Source organism: Arachis ipaensis, chromosome B9, assembly GCF_059453495.1.
Source record: "Arachis ipaensis isolate K30076 ecotype BB chromosome B9, ASM5945349v1, whole genome shotgun sequence".
Taxonomy (NCBI): Eukaryota; Viridiplantae; Streptophyta; class Magnoliopsida; order Fabales; family Fabaceae; genus Arachis; species Arachis ipaensis.
In genome coordinates this window covers 158,230,583-158,253,252 of record NC_142444.1, presented here as the reverse complement: position 1 = coordinate 158,253,252, position 22,670 = coordinate 158,230,583, and the positions used below count along the sequence as shown (strand labels likewise).

The 22,670-nt window shown below is 33.5% G+C and overlaps 3 protein-coding genes across 7 annotated transcripts; all 3 read right to left on the bottom strand.

Moving 5' to 3' along the window:
• Window positions 1-77: 77 nt before the first annotated feature.
• On the bottom strand, window positions 78-2,760 carry LOC107619414 (uncharacterized). The gene is made up of 4 exons (XM_016321699.3): window positions 2,126-2,760; window positions 798-1,026; window positions 574-698; window positions 78-446 (listed from the first exon to the last, which is right to left on the bottom strand). The coding sequence occupies exons 1-4, from the start codon at window positions 2,474-2,476 to the stop codon at window positions 360-362; spliced, it is 792 nt and encodes a 263-aa protein (XP_016177185.1). The 5' UTR covers window positions 2,477-2,760; the 3' UTR covers window positions 78-359.
• Window positions 2,761-4,332: 1,572 nt separating this feature from the next.
• LOC107618808 (leucine-rich repeat protein 2) lies at window positions 4,333-6,577 on the bottom strand. The gene is made up of 7 exons (XM_016320973.3): window positions 6,304-6,577; window positions 5,834-5,966; window positions 5,672-5,743; window positions 5,123-5,266; window positions 4,962-5,033; window positions 4,751-4,822; window positions 4,333-4,634 (listed from the first exon to the last, which is right to left on the bottom strand). The coding sequence occupies exons 1-7, from the start codon at window positions 6,383-6,385 to the stop codon at window positions 4,568-4,570; spliced, it is 642 nt and encodes a 213-aa protein (XP_016176459.1). The 5' UTR covers window positions 6,386-6,577; the 3' UTR covers window positions 4,333-4,567.
• A 1,137-nt stretch (window positions 6,578-7,714) lies between these two features.
• Window positions 7,715-12,355, bottom strand: FAR1 (FRS (FAR1 Related Sequences) transcription factor family). 5 transcript variants are annotated; one of them, XM_088498269.1, is made up of 9 exons: window positions 11,947-12,160; window positions 11,532-11,631; window positions 9,305-11,417; window positions 9,138-9,194; window positions 8,900-8,968; window positions 8,750-8,821; window positions 8,584-8,652; window positions 8,420-8,470; window positions 7,715-8,322 (listed from the first exon to the last, which is right to left on the bottom strand). In XM_088498269.1, the coding sequence occupies exons 3-9, from the start codon at window positions 11,366-11,368 to the stop codon at window positions 8,275-8,277; spliced, it is 2,430 nt and encodes an 809-aa protein (XP_088354395.1). In that variant the 5' UTR covers window positions 11,369-11,417; window positions 11,532-11,631; window positions 11,947-12,160; the 3' UTR covers window positions 7,715-8,274. The 5 variants fall into 5 exon arrangements, with proteins under 5 accessions (XP_088354395.1, XP_088354394.1, XP_088354396.1 ...); XM_088498268.1 differs by lacking the exon at window positions 11,532-11,631 and having other exon boundaries at window positions 11,947-12,355; XM_088498270.1 differs by lacking the exon at window positions 11,532-11,631 and having other exon boundaries at window positions 9,138-9,188; window positions 11,947-12,322.
• Between the last annotated feature and the right edge of the window lie 10,315 nt (window positions 12,356-22,670).

Here is a 22,670-nt window from a genome sequence, read left to right as displayed (position 1 = left end):
TGCAGCATAGTGCTATGTAAGTAACAAATAATAAAGTGAAGACAATGCTTGAAAACATGGCTAAAAATGGCCTGAAGTAAGAAAAAGAATGTCTTCAATAATATAACTTTATAGAGCATCTGCTTGGTCTACTCATTTAAGAAACTGACTTATACAACCAAAACAGAGAGAAAAACAGGGCTTAAAAGAATTGATGAAACTTAATATCCTGGTTATAACTATATTCTATAATTATGGAAGATGTGAGATCAAAATTCCCGGCCGAAACCAAAAAGATTTGACTTGTATGCCACAGCTTCCATATAAACTCTCTACAGTGAGTCAAAGTCTCGAAGATGAAACAGAATTGACACTGTTGATCAGGATGCTGTCTTTGCTTTCTCTAGGCTTGCCATGTAGGTCATATAAATGGTCCACAAGTAAGAAAATGAGTTAGTGACGAGTGGCTGTCAAAATGAATCCAGGCGGAAAATCATGAGTTAGCATCACAAAAAAATATCATGGATATATTCAGAGCTATCATTGATAATTGTACATGTCATTGATATTCTGAGATGAGAATTACACACATACCTGTAAATGGACTGGAACGAATCTAAATGTAATAAAATCACAAAATGGCCAGTACATAACTCCACTTAAGAATGTAGGAAGAAAATCACGCTTTAAACGTGCAGCAATCTCTGTGCTACTTTCACCTGCCAACCAAGTTAAACTGTTTAGCACATCATATTCACAAAACAGATTATACAGAAGAAACAGTGTGATAGAGTATATGCTAGAAGGATTGCTCATACCCTGCAATCGAGCATTCAAGGAGAAGAAGACAATAGTCATTGCAGGTCCGTAAATTGTCTGGCCCATGACCATCTTCTTCAATGTAGACAAAAGATCCCTTTTTGGGAAAAGCTTTGACACAAAATTGAACCAGAAATGGAGTGTTGGTCCTAAAATGATCATGCCATATCCTGCCATGCGTAAAGTCCTTACGAAATCATAAGAATCTTGTGATTGCCGCACTATAGTCTAAAGAAATTTAATACCAAATACTATGTTAGTATGACAGAGACAACAGAAGTTCATGAAGTTTAATACCAAATACTATGTGTTGACAATATCCATATAGTAGAATCAATAAGGCTACAAAACTGCACAGGAATGTGAAGTAATGTACTTTTTGGCAGAATTTGGGAGTGAGTGAAGGCTCAAGAAGGTTACCCATGTCATATGATCATAGTGCCAGAAATTCAGGTATGACTTTCAACAGTAAATGACTCTGAATCGTATGCTTGTATCACATGATTCAATCTATAGGTTCTAGCTTTTGGGCTCTATTTTGATTTCCTCCTCCTGGTTTAAGCCATTAAGCTTCTGGGTTGTGTTCCTTCTTGTCATAAGTCTCTCACTTATGTTTTACCAGCTTTCTTCATGTTTTAACTTGTTTAGCAATGTCTAAATATACCATGTTCATTTGCATAACTAAACTTTAGCATAATCTAAAACACCTCTTGGACAAAGTAACAAAACAAACCTAGTGGGCGCTATAGCAAAAATGTAAACTACAAAGAGAGACACATTAAAACCCTAAGCCATCTTCTTTGATTCCATACATCATGCAAAAACAAATGGAAAATTCTCAATAATAAGCCAAGTCTTACAAAATCTTAGCTTCATACCTAAGGAATTGCAGAAGTCCCCATGTCATTAGGGCAATCTAGTAATCTATAGTTCCGTCCAATCGAATTATGAACATTCAACAAGGGAAAGACATATACAACCTTAACCCACCAACCTAGAAACACTGTCCACGATATTGGAAGCCATAGCCTCTAGGTCAAAAAACAGTTACCATACGATTGCACATAAGATCATCCTCAACACAAGACAAAGCATCACTAGAAATTTCATAAACTTGGCGAGGAAGGGATCAACATTTAACCACAAATATTTCTGTAACCAAAACTAAAAGCTACATGCTTTCATTACCCCCAAAAATGAAAATCAAGTTTTATAATAAAAGCAAAGCAACAAGTCCAAAACTTTGAACTGAACCGAATCTTGTTCCTTGCCAATAGAATTCACGGGTCCATTAAAAAAAGAAGCATAAGAAAGGTTGATATGATACCTGAGCAGATAAATCAGCAGCGATGTAAATGAGAGCAGAAGTAACACTTTTGGTGAGAATGGGCCAGGACTTGACCATCCCCAAATACCAACCCACAAAGCCAAACTTGGCAAGTGAAGCCGATGCAGTTGTAGCAGTTGTAGAAGATGATGAAGAACAAAAAGATGAAGAGAACAAATATGGGGATATCTTATATTCTCTGGGTTTCAGCAGCTGAAGATAAGGCCTGGACTGCAAGTTCTTGCAGAGAAAAGGAAAAGGAGAAGAAGGAGCTCTCGTTGGAGCAATGAAGCGCCTCTGCATCAAAGCATAGGGAATCCTAGCGGGGTTCTTCAACAAAGCGGCACTCATTTTTGCCTCTTAATTTTGGAGAGTAAATTTGAGTTTTAGGCTTTGGAGAAGAAGAAGAACGAAGAAAGTTTGATGCTTTGGGCTTTGAGGCTTCTGGGACTTCCTAGTATTCGGGAAGATTGGTGACTCCTCCGTCGTATGATGTCAGAAACAGAAATGTGAAGTTGCGGCTTTAAACCCCAACATCCCCTTCGATTCTAATTTGCTAACGTACTCGCTTTCTTCATTTTATTTTATTTTATTTTATTAAAAGTATCATCTTTTTGACAAAATATGAAAATCTCTTTTTGTTTCAAGTTTGTTGCTTCATACATATTTGGTTGGCCTTTTACTCTCCTTGACTCTTTTTATTTAGAATAATGTTATATGTCTAAATATTTTTATTAATTATATTTAATTAAATTAATTTAATATTAACAAAAATTAATTATAAATAATATTATTTTAACTTTTATTATTTAATTTGATTCGACTTTTTTTTAATATTTTGTGGGTATATGCTCTTTTTTCACATTAATAATTTTTTTGGTCGACAGACTCCACGTCAATATTAATCATACAACACATAAAAATAAGGGGGGGGGGGGGGAGTATAATAAGACTGAACTCTTCGCGGGAAATAATTTTTCTATAGAAATTCCTTTAGTACCTTTATTTTTGTGAATTAATGGTTATAATAAAATCATGAGTTTATATATAATTAGAAATTATTAAAATTTTAGAAATTTGAGCTTGTGGGTTACATTATGAAATTTAAGTATAAATAATTAAGAAAACTCTCATTTTCTTGTTCTTTTTATAAACTTTATTTATAAAAGTTGTCATTAAATATTAAGTTTTTGTTCTGTTTTTTTTTTTCATATGGTGTTACATTAGTAACCATAAAAAGAGAGAAAAATTAATTCAAACAAAGAAGATTTTTTGAGTTTTAAAAATTTAATTTTAAATAATAAAAAATAATCCACGGTATTAATCTATGACAATATGAATTGGACAGAAATACTTAAAATATTTTAAAAACAGGATATACATAAATTGTAAAACACGTATCTGACTACCGAAACTTAGGCCGGTGTCTTTGTGCCACGTGCATTGTAGCCTAACACGTTGGCAAAGTGATAAACTGTTCAACAAGGTTGCCAAAGTTGAATTAGATTTTGCGGTATGTATATTGCATTATTGCATCATGTATCTTCACCATCTAGATAAATCTTGATTTATAAGAATAAGTGTATTTAAAATTTTAAACTAATTTTTTATTTATCAAATATATGTAATAAATAAAAAAGAACAAATCTAAATATGAACAAAAAGTTATAGATTTAAATCATTTAAATAATAATATAAATTTTTATAAATTATATATAATAAACGATATAATTAAAAGAAACTTGGATATTAAATTCCTCTTTTTTTATCATATATAATAGATAAAAGGTTATGATATAGAATGTAGTTTGTTGATTTTGAAGTTCAACCCTAATACCGGTTTCATTTGTTTAGGAAATTCTTATTTTATGATTTTCAAAAGCTCCCGCTAGCACATGATAGCAACAAGTGGTCAAAACCAAAATATATATATATATATATATATATGGTTGTATATGCCGAAAAAATTGATTTGTACTTTTTATTAAATAAATCTAAAACGCTGGCGTTTTCTTGCAACTAATGCAACACCTCCATTCATAAGAGTATCTTGAGGAATATTCATATGTTCTATCCTTTGCCTGCACAATATGTATCTTCCGAATTATCTAAAACAGATTTATTCTTTTTGGATACAAAACACGTAGATTTTTTATTAAGCTTCACTTATACTATCTACTTATGCAAAATTTGTGTAAAATTAGGGGTTTAAAACAATTTAGTATGTTGATATTTTTTATAACATTCTTGGCATAAAACTATGCTATGATAGTTGCAACTAGAGACAGTGGTACATTCATCTAATTAGATATAAAGTTCAACATGCAACTATGACATTCTTTGATACATTCTCTGGTCAAGCATACATTTCTGATAGTTAGCCTCTTCATTGAAGATTGAGAATTGCAGTTTATGATGAGGGTTTGCCAATTCTATCTTGCTTCAGCATCCAAAATCATAGGGAACTAGTCCTTTCAGCTCAGGACCATTAAGTCTGTTGTTCTCAAAGCTGAAACAGTTATAGGAGCAACAAATTGTAAATCAAACAGTAGAAATGGACATGGATATAAATTATCAGTGCATCATGACATATAACAATTCAAAATTCGGAATATGTAGTTTTACCTTTCCATTGGGAAAGATCCGAAGTTGCCATCTACTGGTATTGTTCCACAGAGGTCATTATTAGAGACATCACTGTAACATCGGAATATCAAATTAGCTGGTTTTAGAAGTACAGAAATAAACTAGGGTAACATAACAGTAACACAGAATCTCAAATTATCTCCTTTCCTTCACACTCCCAACAAAGAACAGGAGATGAAAAGAAACTTACAAGATTTTGAGATTCTTAAGATGAGTGAGTTCTCTTGGTATTGTTCCTGACAACTTGTTATCATTTAGCCGCCTAATTTATCAACACAAAAGGAATGAGCATAACTGGAAGCCATTTATAAACTCCGAGATCTAACTCAATAACAAAATGGCAAATCTTACAGGAATTTAAGTGACTTCAACTTGCCAAATGACTTTGGGATTCTCCCCTCCAATTTGTTACCATACAAATCCATGCTAATAAGTTTCTTCAACTTGCCAAGTTCCTCAGGAATCTTTCCTGATAATTCATTCCTATAGAGTTCCCTGAGATTTGACAAGGCAACTTCTAAGCCAAAGAATATAGTAATCAATAAAAATATGTACAGTGCTAAATGACTAAAGAAGGTGCTATATTAATAGAATTTAGTTTTGACGTGCATCCAATCATATAATGTCACATATGTAAAAAGGGTAGAAATTCACATGCAGTTGTCTTCATATAAAGTTGTTAGTTGAGAACTAATAAATAATAGTTTAATCAAACATGTCAAATCATCTAACAATTCTCAACTAGCAACTTCACATGAAGACAACTACACGCGAATCTTCTCCATGTAAAAATAACTTTTTTCTATTGTAAGTATAAATGGTCATAATTGTGACTGCATAAAAAATTAAACTCTTATATTAGGTAAGGGAAGAGCATAAGCCATAAGCCATTCCACATACAGGTACTGGAGATGGTGTAACTGGCCAAGTTCTGGGCCCAGAGTTCCAGAAATGTTAGAATTGCCCAAGTCTCTGAAATTTCAAGGATCACACAAAAGCTGGTTAGGAAAAAAGCCAAAGAGCCCAAACCCAATGACTCCAATTAAAAAAGAAAAAACGTACAAGCGAATAACGTGATTGTTGGAGTCACAGGTAACATGGAACCAAGTACAGGGATTAACCAGGGTTGGGTCCCAGCTCTGAAGCACGTTGTTTGGGTCAGAAAGCCTGCTTCTCAGAGCATGCAGTGCATTCCCTACAAGCAACAACAACAATAACCATAACAAACATCAAATCAATCATTCTTCTTCTTCTCAACACATACAATTTTTGGACTAATTCAAGTTATGGAAACCCTACCTAAACTCTGTTTGCTAGCCAGGAACAGAACAAAGAATATTTATAACTCTTTTCAACATGAATAAATAAATAGAAATAGAAATAGAAAGCAACAAAAACAAGCAATCAAAGAGCGGTGAATAGAGAATATGCGTTGCATAGCTTCAGCACCGAATGTATAAGGAGACATACACAGAAAACAAAAGAATTGAGAAATGAAGCAGTAGGAGGAGGAGGAGCAGAAGATGACATACCTTCGGAGTTGGATGAGAGAGATAGGAAGGGATTTTGGAGAAGCAGCAGAAATAATAGTGAGAAGGGAGTGAAGGACGCCATGGTTTTTCGCTCTTGTTCCTGTATGAGCAAATCCGTGAGAATGGAAAGAGCGAAAGAGTGAATCAAAAGTTAAAGAAGAGAGAAAGTGGACAAGTCAGAGTCAAAATGGAAATGGAGAGAAAGAGAGAGAGAGAGAGAGAGAGAGAGTGGAAAAAGAAAAAGTCACGCATTGGTTGTGAGAGAGAGTACTGTGGGTCAGACACAGAGTCTTTGGCGCGTTCTGTGGGGCTCACCGACCCACTCCTTAGCCCTTTGCAGACAATTTCCACCAAGCTTCCAGCCCCCGGCCCCGGCCCCCGGCCCCAGGCCCACCCAACACTTTCACTTACCAACATCAGTGCCGTGAAATATTATGTCACCTTATATCTCTTCTAATACTAAATAGCAGAGTGAATATCCCATCCGACCCTAATAATTATTTCGAAAGGACAAAGGCTCCTAAGAAAAAAAAAAACACCAAATCCGACTCCTGATAATTTTTTTTTGGGACTGATTAGCCCCTGTGCCAAAAAAAATAACATTAATTTTTTTTGGCACAGGGATCTCGTTATCCTTTCGAAATAATTGTCAGGGGCCGGGTTGGATTTTTTTTTTGTCAAGGACCGAATTGGGATTTTTTTTCGTCAAGGACCTCATTGTCTTTCGAAATAATTGTCAGGGGCTGATTTGGGTTTTTCTCTAAATAGTAAATGCCGAGTCGCAAATTATATACTAATAACAGTTAATTGTATATGAGGTGTTTTTGAATTTATTCAAAAAAAATTTATACCAAACATATCCCTCATTCCCTCTCTTAATTATAGTTACGTGGTAAGTTGGGAACTATGTTGAGTATTGACTGGGTTGCATTGCTTGACCAAATACCCGAAAGGCAGCATCAACAGGAACTCACAAGTCACAATGTGGATATGGTAAGTGGGAATCTCTCAAGAAGAATTATGGATCGCAATGATCATTGCACTAGTAAAGAGATACAATCTCCAGTTCTCCACTAAATGGAAGTAAGGATATATCTCATCCTTCTTAAAATAATATCAAAATATTCGTAGAATACACAATAAAAATACGTATTCATCTAAGGTTAAAAAATCATGACAGAAAATTTATATTAAAATAAGTCAAAATTTAATTAAAAATATATTAATACTTTATTTCTTTATTTTTATTTTATTTTAACTACTACTCCTAACAAAGTTGCTAATATTGGATTAACCCATCATGTATTCATCTCGCTCCTGCTTGTATTGGATTCATATCAACAATGTTTTTTAAGACAGATCGACAGATGGCTCGAAATTATCCATGCCACCAGCTATCTTGGGGATTATGTTTAACGAAAAAGTTTGTCCCTTTTGTGGCACAATCTGTATTCATGCTTTTCATCTGGGTGCAAACCAGTTTTGTTCTCAATAAAAGTTTGACTATACAACACGTTGGAACTTTCAAAACATCTTTTTCTTGTTTGTTTTTTGGGTATACAGAGAACCTTTAATGCTAATATTTCAACCACTGTACATAAACTATTATTACGACAACTAACACAATCTTGAGAGAAGAGCTGCGGATGGCATTTGATTTTTAGCCCAAAATCTGGTCAGTCTCCATATATTAATTTCACTGCAGATCACATACTTGATGTGTAAATTGCTCCAAGGGATCCAATTGTGTATCCACCATGAAAATTCACGTCCTTGTATCTGTTCCAGTTACAGGACCTGACAATTTCTGCATCTTGCTTGTGCAAAACTGAATTTCTTGATCTCCAGCATACTACCACTGATTCTCCACATTCTCTTTAGTTTGATAAGCGGAGAAGAATTCTTTCCCAATTATTGTGGCTGCCGAAAATAAACAGCGCAGAAAGAAACATGACATTCATAGAGAGTCTTCTAAGTATTTCTAGAACTACTGCCATGGAACAGAGGATCAGGCTCATCCTGCACTCAGGGTTGTGTAGTTCAGACGGTGAAAACCAAAAACAATTTGTTATTCCAATTTCAAAATATTAGAACATAGCACATTCCATGAACAAACCTGAAGGCTATATCCGAAAGAAGTAGCAGGGCGGAATTCCAGTTGCCCTCCCTACATGAACCAATGAAAAAAATCAGCAAAAAGCTATCATGTTAAAGTTAGTTTAGTCATTAACTTCCAAACAATTTCATTGAAAATTAAAAATAAAACAGGAAGTACTCTACCAGCCCATGAATGCTTTGCTGAGCTCCAAAAAACCCATCATGGCTAGGAGCCATAGAATTCAAGGGACCCTACAAGGATATAGATGTCAACTTATAACTGTATATTCCAATCTGTGTAAACATATAATCGTATCTGCAGCTTATCATCATGATTAGGATAACTTACCAAGCCTTGCATATTCTGTTGATTGACATAGTAACCATCATGAGGCGGCTCCATTAAGTTCAACCGTACCTGCTGCAACATTAAAGAATAATAATTAATGTCCTAAAATACGAGAAAATGTAATTTATTAATCAATTTAGTGTTAAATACCAGTCCTTGCATGCTCTGCTGGGTACCATAGTATCCATTGAGTGTTATTGTGTCTGAGCTTAGATTATCCTAAAAGAATGATAGCACAGGTTATATAAAGCATATACACTTATTTCTAGAATTAATCAAATATACCAGATATTCGCGTGAAATGCCTTGCAATTCGCAAGAGAATAAATGCACCGTATGTATTTGTTAAAGCTGAAACAGATCAAACTGAAAAGTAGATAGCACAAACCATTTGCTGCAGGCTATCTTGTGTGTCAACAAGCATAACTTCCTGGTCTGACTGCACCTACAGATAATGGAATTGATTCTCAAATCGATGTCCTGACCTTCCAAAAGCTACAAAGCATGAAGACGAATTAACATGTAAGTAGATCAATAATAGAACACAGAACTGACCTTTCTTTTCCTAGCAGTGCCCCTCTTCTTACTTGCTTTCAATTGAAGGGTACCCTGATTTTCTTCTGCTTCATGAACGGAAAAAGAATTGTTGCTAGTTTCTGCACCATTGTTGTTAGAATTATTTACATATACACAGTTCTTCAGGGTATCAACAAGTGTACGGAAAACAACACTATAGCTCTCTTCAGACAGTGATCCTTCTTCACTCAAATCAATAGCACGTTTACACAAATCATTATAACGCTGCACCCTTGTTTGTACTTTCTGAGTCCTATCTGCCATGGGTTCCCTACTTTTGGCATCTTTCGTCCATCTTTTCATAACATAATGAGGTGGAACACTTGAACAACCACAACGTTGGAGAACACTTAACGCATGCCTGCAAAGGATACCTTTATATTCAAACAATCGACAGAAACAAGAGACATCTGAGCTCAACTCATTCCATGTAACCAAAAACTCTTCATCTTTCTCATAATCTTGAACTATAAACTTTGTAATTGATCCATCACCAGGCTCTGTTCTAGATTGACAGCCAGCTACACCCAAAACTTCAACTTGGAATTTCTTAAATATAGCATGTGTATAAACCGTTGACATTTGTTTTTCCCAAGGTGAAGGAGATCTGAGTGCTGGCTGCTTGTGCAATGTATCAAAATCTGCAATTGCCTCCTCTTCATACCTATTCTGAAGGATTAACCCATATTGTTTCACAAACTCTTTAAGGGTGATTTTCTTGTGTATGTATTTGTCAAAGAAAGAGTTCATACTTTCAGAACGCTGAGGTGTAGACATTCCAGCTAAAAAAGTATCCCCCATATAAGTTGGCACCCACTTTTTCCGATCTTCATACAGTGATTGACACCATAGATCATCTTGAAGTTCAAATCTAGTGACCATTTTCCACCATCTCATGTCAAACTCTTCATCAGTCCATGACTTAAAAATGCACTTGTTTAACTTTCGCAAGAAGTTCTTATACTGCTTGATCACAGAAGATAGATTTTCAGGTATCCTTTCAAGTATGTGCCAAAGAGCAAAGCAATGTCTCGCATTTGGGAAGACTTCTTCAATTGCTGTCTTCAAGGCTTTGTCTTGATCGGTAATTATAATTTTGGGAGCTTGCCCTCCCATCGCTCTAAGCCATGTCTTCATTAACCAGACAAATGTTGGCTTGGTCTCATCTGCAAGCAAAGCACACCCAAGCAATATAGGTTGAGAGTGATGATTCACCCCAATGAAAGGAGCAAATGGTAACTTATCATTGCTTTTGATGTAAGTGGTATCAAATGAGACTGCATCATTAAAGCTAAGATAATCGTTCCTACTTTTTGCATCAACCCAGAATAGATTCCTTAAACGTTGCTCTTCATTTAAATCGATAGCATAGAAGAAATAGGGGTTCTCCTTTTGGATGCGCTTAAAATACTCCAGTATGAAATGGGCATCTCCCTCATCCAAAGCCAACTGTCGGCCTCTGTCAAACTGATCATTTGCGTCCCCCAAGAGGGATCCAGTATTTCGACACCCACCAGACTGCCTAGACATCTCAACATACATTTTTCTGGTTCGTTCACTAACAGCATGCAAAATATCAATATTATTCTTTTCAGCTAACTTGACATTCCTATGAATACGAAAATGATATGCCAAAGCCGGTAAGAGTTCATGGTTGTGTTCCTTTATAAATTCATGAATGATCCACTTCCCTTCTGACCTTCTTTTCACATGCATGCAGGCTTTGCAATCTGTCTTCTTTACACTGGGTCTTCGACTGCTCCCGCTGTCAGACTCAGGTGTAACGCCATACCGAGAGCACGCAAATTTGGCATCAATAAATTCTTTTGTTTTCTTTGAGCGTCTGCTATTCTTGATCGAAGTTGTGAATCCCATTGATTTGGCATATTCCTGATAAAATGAATATGCTGCTTCATGAGATTCGAATTCAATCCCATTGTGTGGCTCTAAATCTTTGTCTCCTTCAAACAATACAGCATCCCTCTTAGCAGGAACAACAAATGCATTGCCGCTGCGTTGCACTTCATTCAAAGCATCAACCATATTTCACTCACTGAAACTGAACTATCATGCACTCTGTTCTGAATATCTCCTGTAACACAAAAATACACTTTGATTACTGCCTTGTTACCATAATATACAACGATAGAAAGCTTATCAGCACAATTCCAAAACTAGTCATCCAGTATAAAATTTACACTCATACCTCAGTAAAAGAGGGGAAAGAAAAAAAATGAACAGCTTTTCAATTCAAACAGATGATACAAAATTCAGTGTGTATGCGAGCGATCAATCTATAATAAGAGCTGCAAATCGACAAGGCATTAGAAACAGAACAGTTATGCAAAAAGCCACTCTTGACCATTAAGCTGAGCAGAACGCGATTTCTAGCTCCACATTTGGAGTTCCAACATCTAGAATTGTATTTTAGCTTATTTTCTTACACTACAAGTAGCTCATTATTAGACTTGGAATTGCTAGAACCACAACGCATTTCAGCAACTACGTTCACTTTGGCAGCATTCGAAGCATTTTCACAAACAATTACCACAAAATTTAGCAAAAAATTAAAATATGAGAGAGAGAGAGAGAGAGAGAGAGAGAGAGGAATAAAAAAGAACCTTGAAGTGGCGGGTGAAGATGGAGTTTGAAAAGGCGGAAGGAAGGGCGAGTGAGGGAAAAGCGCGAGTGGGAAAGCTAGGGTTTGGGAATTGGGGAAAAAAAACAATTGTGGATGGGATCGAAGACAAACTGGGGAGGGTCAAGGTCCACTCGCTTTCTTAGTTCACTCGCTCTCTGAGTCTGAAATCTGCATTCGCCTCACCGCGCGTCGTTGATTTTTATCTTCTACTCTTGTTCTTCTTGTTCTTCTTCTCTTACACGCGTTTTCCTCCACCACTGCACTTCCTACGACGACTTAGCGCGTGACTCACGCTCTCATACAACTTATTAGTTGTTAGTTGTGACTCTCCGGAAGCTGTACTTTTCTTCTTACACACTGCACCACATTGCGTTTATCTCACTCACTTTACACACCATTTTCCTATTAATTAACAATAAATTATTAAATATAATTATGATTTAATATTTTCCTTAAATCTTTGACAGCTGAAATTAGGGATGGTGAACAGGCCGAAATTTGTCGGACCGACTCACGTAATCTGCTAAAAAAAAGTGGACTAAGTTAAAAATTTGAAACCACCAAATTTAAAAGGTTCACCTAACTCGCATCGCTTAATTCGTGAGTTTTGGTGGGACGAGACAGGCTTTCTCGGCGGACCAATTATTTTTTTGTCAGGGCCGTTTTTTTACAATTTTCTATGATGTTATTGATCTACAAGAGAATGAAGATAATAATTGAAGATGTTTAAAATTATATTTTGAATTATGTTTTATGGTTGATTGATAAACTTGAAGATGTTTAATTATATGTTTTGGACAATGTTAGTTTTATTATGATATGGAACGTAACCCAAGATAAGATGGAAAATCAAAGAAAGGGACTCCTCTACCTCAATTTGAATTCCTGATGCAATAGCTAAAGGAATCACTATATCTAACCTGTTCACACCCAAGTTTCTAAAAGAAATTCAAAGAAATTTTCATTCATCAAAAATTAAGGAAAAAATTTGCTACTAGATTTTAGAGGATTTTTATACCTCTTGAATTTAAAATCCTAACTCATAAGTTCACTAGAATAAAAAAAATGGGCCAAATAATAACTGGGCTAAAACAAACAAAACAACAAAAATAAAAATAAACATAAAAATAAATTCTAAGTTATATCTTTTTAATTCATCTTGACTAATGAGAGTCTTCAATGCATCTTGTAAATAGTAAGACGTTTGACTTTTGATAATCGTTAATCATTGTTTTGCCCAATTCTTGATGCATCTCATGAACAAATGATTTAGCCATGTTTGCAAGACCTTCTTTTATTCTCTTAGTTGTTGCTCTTGTAATTTGACCAATTGGCATATGATAGTTCCCAGTTTGTCCCACAGGGCTCGTATCATTCCCTCCCTCCTGAAAAAGATTCGTCCTCGAATCTGCATCCAAATCAAAAGGAGATAGGTCAGAGACATTAAAAGTAGCTGATATATTATACTCACCTGGAAGGTCAATCTTGTGAGCATTGTTATTGATCCTTTCGAGCACCTGAAATGGACCATCACCCCTAGGGTCTAACTTGGATTTTCTTTGAGTAGGAAACCTCTCCTTTCTCAAATGAACCCATACCCAGTCACTAGGTTTTAAAGACAAGTTGTCTTCGACCTTTATTCACCCGTTGAGCTGTTAACTTATTTTTCCTTTCAAGCAACTTACGTGCTTTCAAGTGCATTACTTTAACCTTTTCAGCTTTACTTTCTGCATCCAAGCTAACAAGATCACTCAAAGGCAAAGGTAATAAGTCCAAAACAGTTAAAGAATTAAAACCATACACAAGTTCAAAAGGAGAAAAACTAGTAGAAGAATGAACAGTTCTATTATAAGCAATCTCAATAAAAAATAAACAATCTTTCCAAGTTTTCAAATTTTTACCAACAACAGCACGTAATAAAGTTCCTAATGTTCTATTTACTACTTCACTTTGACCATCAGTCAGAGGATGACAAATAGTAGAGTATAATAATTTTGTGCCTAATTTACCCCATAAAACTTTTCAAAAATGACTCAAAAATTTTACGTCAAGATTAGAAACAATAGTTTGGAAAACACCATGCAAGCGCACAACCTCTCTAAAGAACAAATCAGCAATATTTGTTGTATCACCAGTTTTATGGCATGCAATAAAATGAGCATTTTACTAAATCTGTCTACCACAACAAAAATGCTATATAGACCTTTTTTAGTTCGAGACAAATCAAGAACAAAATTCATAGAAATATCAACCCACGGATGCATAGGAATAAGTAAAGGGGCATACACTTAGCACAAAATTTTTCAACATCTCTACGCATGCGTGGCCAGTAAAAATGTTCAGATAATATATCCAATGTCTTATGCACACCAAAATGACCTATCAAACCCCATTATGTGATTCAAGAACAAGTAAGTGCCTCATAGAACAAGCAGGTACATAAATTCTATTATCACGAAATAAAAAACTTTTATGTCTATGAAATTTGTTAAATGCACTATGTTCACAAGAAGCATAAATAGTAGAAAAGTTAGAATCAGTTGCATACAACTCCTTTAAAAACTCAAATCCTAACAACTTAGAAGTAAGTGTAGTAATCAAAGCATACCTTCGAGATAAAGCATCAGCAATGACATTCTCTTTACCTTGTTTAAAAACAATCACATATGAAATATTTCAATAAATTCCACCCATTTAGCATGTCTTTTTATCAATCTTATCTTATCCTTTTAAGTGTTTCAAATATTTATGATCCGTGTGAATCACAAACTCCTTAGGTAAGAGGTAGTGTTGCCAAACCTCCAAAGCTCGAACCAAAGCATATAATTCTTTGTCATATGTTGAATATTTATGCGGAGCTAAATTCAACTTTTCACTGAAGAAGGCAATGGCTCGTTTTCCTGCATCAAAACAGCACCTATACCAATCCCAAAAGCATCAGATTCAATCTCAAAGGTTTTATCAAAGTTAGGTAAAATAAGAATAAGAGCATAACACAAACAGTCTTTTAGAGTAAGAAATACAATTTCTTGTTCCTTTTCCCATTTAAATCCAACATCCTTTTTTATAACCTCTGTGAGAGGCGCAACAATGGTAGAAATTTTTTTTTACAAATCTCCTGTAAAATTCAGCTAATCCATGAAAACTTCTTACCTCAGAAGCATTCTTAGGCGTTGGGCATTCACGAATAGCCTTTACCTTTTTCTCATCAACTTCAATTCCACTCGCACTCACAACAAAACCAAGAAATATAACTCGATCAATACAAAAAGTGCACTTTTTAAAATTGGCATATAATTTTTCTTTTCGAAGCACTTCCAAAACAGTTGAAACATGTGACAAGTGGTCATCCAAACAAGTGCTATTAATGAGAATATCATTGAAATAAACAACAAATTTACCCAAAAATTCTCACAAAACATAGTTCATTAGACGCATAAAAGTACTAGGTGCATTAGTTAGCCCAAAAGGCAGTACTAACCACTCATATAACCCATGTTTTATTTTAAATGCAGTCTTTCATTTATCCCCTGATTTCATTCTAATTTGATGATACCCACTTTTCAAATCAATTTTAGTGAATATGCATGTACTATATAACTCATCAAGCATGTTATCTAACCTAGGGATAGGATAACGATACTTTACCATAATCATATTGACTGTACGACAATTCACACACATTTGCCAAGTATCATTCTTCTTTGAAACCAACAAAACTGGTACAGCACATGGACTCATACTCTCCCTGATGTGACCTTTGGCTAATAACTCCTCCACTTGCCTTTAAAGTTCCTTTGTCTCTTCAGGGTTACTCCTATAGGCTGGTCTATTAGGAATGCTAACACCAGGAATAAAATCAATTTGGTGCTCAATCCCTCATAATGGAGGCATACCGCGTGGTACGTCAATAGAAAAGACATTGGGAAATTCTTGCAACAAAGAAACAAAGCTATTTGGCAAATTTGGGTTAAGGTCAGTGTCAGAGAATAAAGTATCCCTAAATCGAACCATAAACAAAGCTTTCTTGCCTATTAAAGCACCCTTTAAATCTCTCTCTTTTGCAAAGAAACACAATTTGTTCTCAACTTTCTCAATTTTCTCTGTATTTGCACTACTCTCATGACATGTACTCTTTTCTTTCTTTTCACTCACCTTTGGGCCTTTTTCTATATTCTTTTCTCTCATAGCCTCTTTTCTCTCAGATTTTTCTATGATCTCACATCCTATGTTCCCATTGGTATCCTGTTGAAGCTTCAACTGGTCAAGGTAAACCTCCTTAGGTGATAAAGGAGCAAGAGTGATCTTACGATCATTAAAATCAAAGGAGAATCGATTCGTGTGACCATCATAAAATACTCGACGGTCAAACTGCCAAGGTCTCCCTAATAATAAATGATAAGCTTGCATTGGCACCACATCACACAATGTCTCATCAACATACTTTCCAATAGAGAATGCAATTATCACCTGCTTGTCAACCTTGATCTCTCCACTGTCATTCAACCACTTCAACGTATATGATTTAGGGTGGCGAACACATGTCAAACCCAATTTCTCTACCATAAGTGTACTAGACACATTAGTCCAACTTTCGCCATCAATAATCAGACTGCACACCTTTCCACCCACCAAGCATCTAGTGTGAAAAAGATTTTGGCATTGTTCTAGACTATCTTCTTTCACCTACAAATTCAAAGCACGTCTAACAACAAGAGATTCACCATGGACTGCATTCTCAACATCACCATCAGAACAATCCTCCAAAGGTGACATACTATTATTATCAGAATCATCACCATAATCAGAATCAGACACAATATCATCTCCTCTAATAACCATCAATCTCCTATTTGGACAATCACTAGCATAATGACCCATACCATGACATTTGAAACATTTAATATCTCGATGCCTAGAAGTAGCAGAAGAAGAGTTAGAATTATCTTTCTTATTTGTAGTAACAAACAACTCATTGGGACCAACACCCTTAGTCTTTGTTGTGTCAGCACTACGAGACTCCCACTTTGAATTAACATGAGACAATCCTCTTGGTACTCTTCTTTGTTGTTGCCTTTGCACCTTCATTGCCATACTGACCAAATCCTTAATCTTCACATAATGATGTAACTCCACCACATTAGCAATCGCTCTATTCAAACCACCTACAAATCGTGTCATAGTAACCTTAGTGTCCTCTTCTATGTTGACAGTAATCATAAGCATCTCCATTTCTTTATGGTAGTCTTCAACAGACTTGGAGCCTTGAGTCAGCCGATGTAACTTCTGATGCACTTCCCTGTAGTAGTATGAAGGCACAAATCTTTTTTTCATGAGGCGCTTCATAAGATCCCAAGACTCTATAGGGTGATCATCATTCTGCCGTCTTGTCTTCACTAATTCATCCTACCAAAGCAAGACATAATCAGAGAATGCAACTGCTACCAAATGAACCTTCTTTGTCTTAGAATAATTATGACAAGCAAAAATTCTTTCCACCTTATGTTCCCACTCCAAATAAACTTCAGGATCATTTCTCCTTTTGAATGGTGGTATTTGCATTTTGATGGCATTAATATTGCTATCTTGACTTTTATGTTGAGGTGTTATAACCCCATCAGAGTCATCATCAGAAGGTACATGATTCTAATGCCGATTCTGGAAAGGTCCTTGTTTAGTATTCTTTGACAGTGTCTGTGTCACCTCTTGCCTCCATGTTTCTAATTCAGTCAAGTGATTAGTTAAGTGTTGAATGGCCCTTTGCATCAACTCCATGTCAACTAAAGTATCTTCGGAATGAGCCGCCATAACAATGAACCTGTAACAAAAATGTTATAGAAAAGACCTCACAATCACTCTCTCACGTGTTTCACTCGAGGATGGATACTCGTGTTTATTTTTAAAATTGGCTTTTACCCTCTATTAAACTTACCATTCTTTCCTTTTACCACTCTTGAATCTCTTTGGCTGTTGCATTTTAGAAATCAAATAAAAATAAAACATAGAGAAAAACCGACGCAATGATAAGAGAAAAATATTGTAAGAAAAAAAAGGGACAAAGACACAGAAGACAAAAAGATAAGAATAATAAGAAAAAAATAAAAATAATAATAACTTATTTAATGTTTTTTTTCTTAATTTGAGATTTTTTTTATAAGAACACAATATTTTTTTTGTGTTTTTTTTTTACTTTACGTAAGTGCTACTGTATAAACTTCAAAGTGTCTACTCTTTCTTTTATTTTTTTGGTACTCAAGATGTATTGGCAAAAGAAAAGAAATTACTAATTAGAAGAAGAAAAATAATAAACTAATAAAAAAATGAATGACAAAGAAAGGACAAAAAGAATAATGATGAACGATTGAATGCAGAAGCAATAAGGACAGGAAACAATATTAGGAAAAGGAATTAAAAAAAAAAAACAAAAAAACAACAATAACTGAGAAGAGATAAAAAGGCAATCAACAAGAAAAATAATAAGATGTAAGGATAAAATGACTATGCGTGGCTAGAATTTTTTTTTGTTTAATCAAAGACACAAAATGGAGGAACAGAAAACAAATGAAGGAGACATTTTTTTATTGTTTTAATTTATTTAGAACACAAGAAGGGTAAACATACACTAATAAAAATTAATCTAATACCTAAAATCTGATACCAAATGATATGGAACGTAACCCAGGATAAGATGAAAAATCAAAGAAAGGGACTCCTCTACCTTAATTTAAATTCCTGATGTAACAGTTAAGATCACCTGTTCACACCCAAATTTTTCAAAGAAACTCAAAAAAATTTTCATTTATAAAAAATTAAGGAAAAAAAATGGTTACCAGGTTTTAGAGGATTTTTATACCTCTTAAGTTTAAAATCCTAACTCATAAGTTCACTAGAATAAAAAAAATGGGCCAAATCATACTGAGTCTAAAATAAACAAAACAACAAAAATAAAATAAACATAAAATAAATTCTAAGAAAATGATATCTTTTTAATTCATCTTGACTAATGAGAGTTTTTAAGGCATCTTATAAATAGTAAGACATTTGACTTTTGATAATCGTATTCATTGTCTTACCTAATTCTTGATGCATCTCCTGAACAAATGATTAGCCATGTTTGCAAAATCTTCTTTTATTCTCTTAGTTGTTGCTCTTGTAATTGGACAAATTGACATATGACAGTTCTCAGTTTGTCCCACAAGGCTCGTATCATATTATTTTGTTTTAAAAAATTTGGTTTATGATTACGTTTATTACATATTTATAATTATAAAGACTTTACAATTATTCTCCACAAACAAGTCATTTTTTGATACACGTCTATACAGTCATTTATATATACGCGCGCACGTTCTTCTTTGTGCCGTTACTAGACTCTTCTTCGTTTTTTTTCTTTCGTTATCGTCGTCACCAACACCACCTCTTCCTCCTTCTTTTTATTGGAATTTCTTTTCCCCTTTCCTTTTCCTCCTTCTCTTCCATCATCAGTTATCTCGTTGTTGAAGATAATTAATAATTCAAGTTCAGATTGTCAATTGAATCAGAACAAAATTGATTATTGTTTTGAATCCAATCAAGTGGCTGAGGTGTAGTTCGATTCTAGCTAATTTTTTCGTTAGTAGTTTATGATTCTGTAGGTGAATAATGTTTAAGAATTTTCAGTGTATGTGTGCTAATAAGTTCTGCATAATTCAAAACTCTTCTTCTCACTTCTTCTCATCTTTTTCTACTACTTCTTCTTCTTTTTCATCATCATCTTTTTTTTTCTTATTCATCTTTTTCTTTTTATTTTACCTTCTCAAGTTTCTTCTTGTTTTACTCTTTTAACAAGAATAAAAATAAAAAAAATTAAACAAAGAAAAAAATACATAATGCTGCAAAATTAATTGGAAAATGATGAATTTACATTCATTCAACTAAAAGAAAGAAAGAAATAAAAAAAAAAGAAGAAAAAAATGTAGCATTAGAGAAAATATTTTTCTGTATTTGCATCAAATTTGGGTGTAACACGAAGATATTTCGGTGTAACACGAAGATATTCGAGTGTATTGTTTAAAAATTTTCAGTGTATGTGTGCTGATAAGTTCTGAATAATTCAAAACTCTTCCTCTTCCTCCTCCTCATATTCTGCTACTTCTTCTTCTTTTTTTCATCATCATCACCATCTTCTTCTTCTTTTTCTTATTCATCTTTTCATTTTTATTTACTTTCTGAGTTTCTTCTTGTTTTACTCTTTTAACAAGAATAAAAACAAAAAAATCAAACAAAAAAGAAGAAGAAACACATAATACTGCAAAATTACTTGAAAGAGGATGAACTTACATTCATTCAACTAAAAAAAAAAAGAAAGAAATAAGAAAAAAATAAGAAGAAGAAATGCAGCATTAGAAAAAATATTTTTCTATATTTGCAGCAAATTTGGGTATAACCCGAATATATTTGGGTGTAATACAAAGATATTCGAGTGTAATGTTTAAGAATTTTCAGTGTATATGTGCTGAAAAGTTTTGCATAATTCAAAACTTTTTTCCTTCCTCCTCCTCATCTTCTGTTGCTTCTTCTTCTTCATCTTCTTATTTCATATTCTCATAATTTTTCTTGGGAGGAAAAAATCAAATAAAGAAGAAAAAATACATAATATTGCAAAATCAATAGAAAGAGGAGGAGGGAAAAAAATGCAACAACAACAACAGTAATAAAAAAAACGACAATGAAGATGAAACACGCGAAGAAAAAGAAGGAGAAACGCAAAGAAACAGGAGAAGAAGAAGGAGGAGGAGGAGGAGGAACGTGGGATACAAAGAGAAACAACATGATTTCATGCGTGCGTTATGTAAGTGACTTATATAACTTGTATGCCAAAAATACTTGTATGTGTAGTAGTACTCAAGACCTTAATGTTTGTGAATTTAGAAATTATAATTTTTTTATGTGTTTAGAAATTATAAATTTATTAAAATATTGTTAAATTATATATATTTTTTAATATTTAATATTTATAAAAAAGATTTGACAGACTTAATCCGCCAACCTACTATTAAACAAGACAGGAGAGAAGACCGTCTCACTAACTAGATGAAACGGAACAGACCAATCCATTAGATAACGGACTTTTAGGGGGTGGAACGAGCTTCCCAGTTTGCCACCATTAGCTGAAATATTGTAATTTTAGTATAAATAATTTATTTATAAGAGTTTACATAATTTTATACTTGTAAATTGCTTTGGTTTTTACACATGGTAATTCTTTTATTAATAATAGAATATAACATATATGATAATTATAAAATAAATTCTATCTAATTCTCTTTTAAAAAAATTAGTTATCTTTTACAATATTTAATAATTATTAGATGAAATAGATTTTTATGATCACAACTAACACCAACTCTTAATTTGACTTAAGTTTTGATCATTTAACTAATTAATTATAATATATTTTTTTTACAATCCCGTTAGATAATCAATAAAAATCTAATAAATAATAAGTCAACAAATATTTTTAAACTGCACTTCATTTTAATTAATTGTTATTAATTAATTATTATTTTAATTTTATTTTTTAAAAAATATAAAATTAATAATTATTAATTATAATTGTTTAAAGTTAGCTAATTAAAAATTGTTCACTTATACTTTTTTATTTTTTAATTACGAGTTACTAAAAAAATCTCATTTTACAATTTTTTTTTTCAAATCAATCCATTTATTAATTAATTTCAAATAAACAAACAATAAAAACAAAAGCTCAAATGCTAAGAGGAACAAATTTAAAAAAACAAAACAACGGTGATTGTTCCATTGAAGCTAAATTGATGCAAAGTTTTTCTTTTAAAAAAAATTTTGTTTTTCCATTGAAGAAAAATAGCAATAGTATATAATATTATGTTATATCTTCAAACAGAATTTTAAGAAGGTTTACTATAACCAAATTAAAAAAGACCATCTTTTCAGTTTTTAAATTTTTTTATAGTAAAATTATGTAATTTTGTATATGATACAAAAATATTTGATCAGCACGTAATTATTAGACATATATGCTCTTTCGTTTTACTTTAGGTTAGTCTAGCATCTGAATTTTGTTTGTTAGAATTTATCAATAAATAAGGACAATTCACTTAAATAAATTATTTGAAGAAGAATATTATTCAAATACAATTTTTTAAATACCAATACTGAAATACAATTTTTTATAGGGGAGTGCTAGGGAAACAATGAAAATTTTGAACAACATGAACAACCATCAATCAAATAAAAATACACTACACTCTAATTTAATGCTACTGATTAAATTTACTCTTTTAACCTTATTAATTCACATTGTTTATAAATTGTTCAAAAATTTTGTTGGTTACCTATACTTTTCCTTTTTTATATTATTAAAGAAACCGCCACTGGTAATAGCGATTTACAGGAGCACGTAAATCGCTACTCGCAGTTGCGGTTTACATGAAAGGGACAATAAACAGAAATCACTATAGACAGCAAAAGGCACGGTGTTAAATTTATGGATAAGGAACCGTTTAGCCTTTTTATCCGGTCGTCGAGTACGTTGGCAGAGATAAAAAATATCATATTACAAAAGTTGGGTGTGTGTGGAACAAAGTGGATAAAGAAGTTGTTCTACAAGATTTTCATTGCCGGTATGAAGTATGAGACATTTATGATAGGGTCCGATGAAGATATGCATGTGTTGTTTCACTGTCG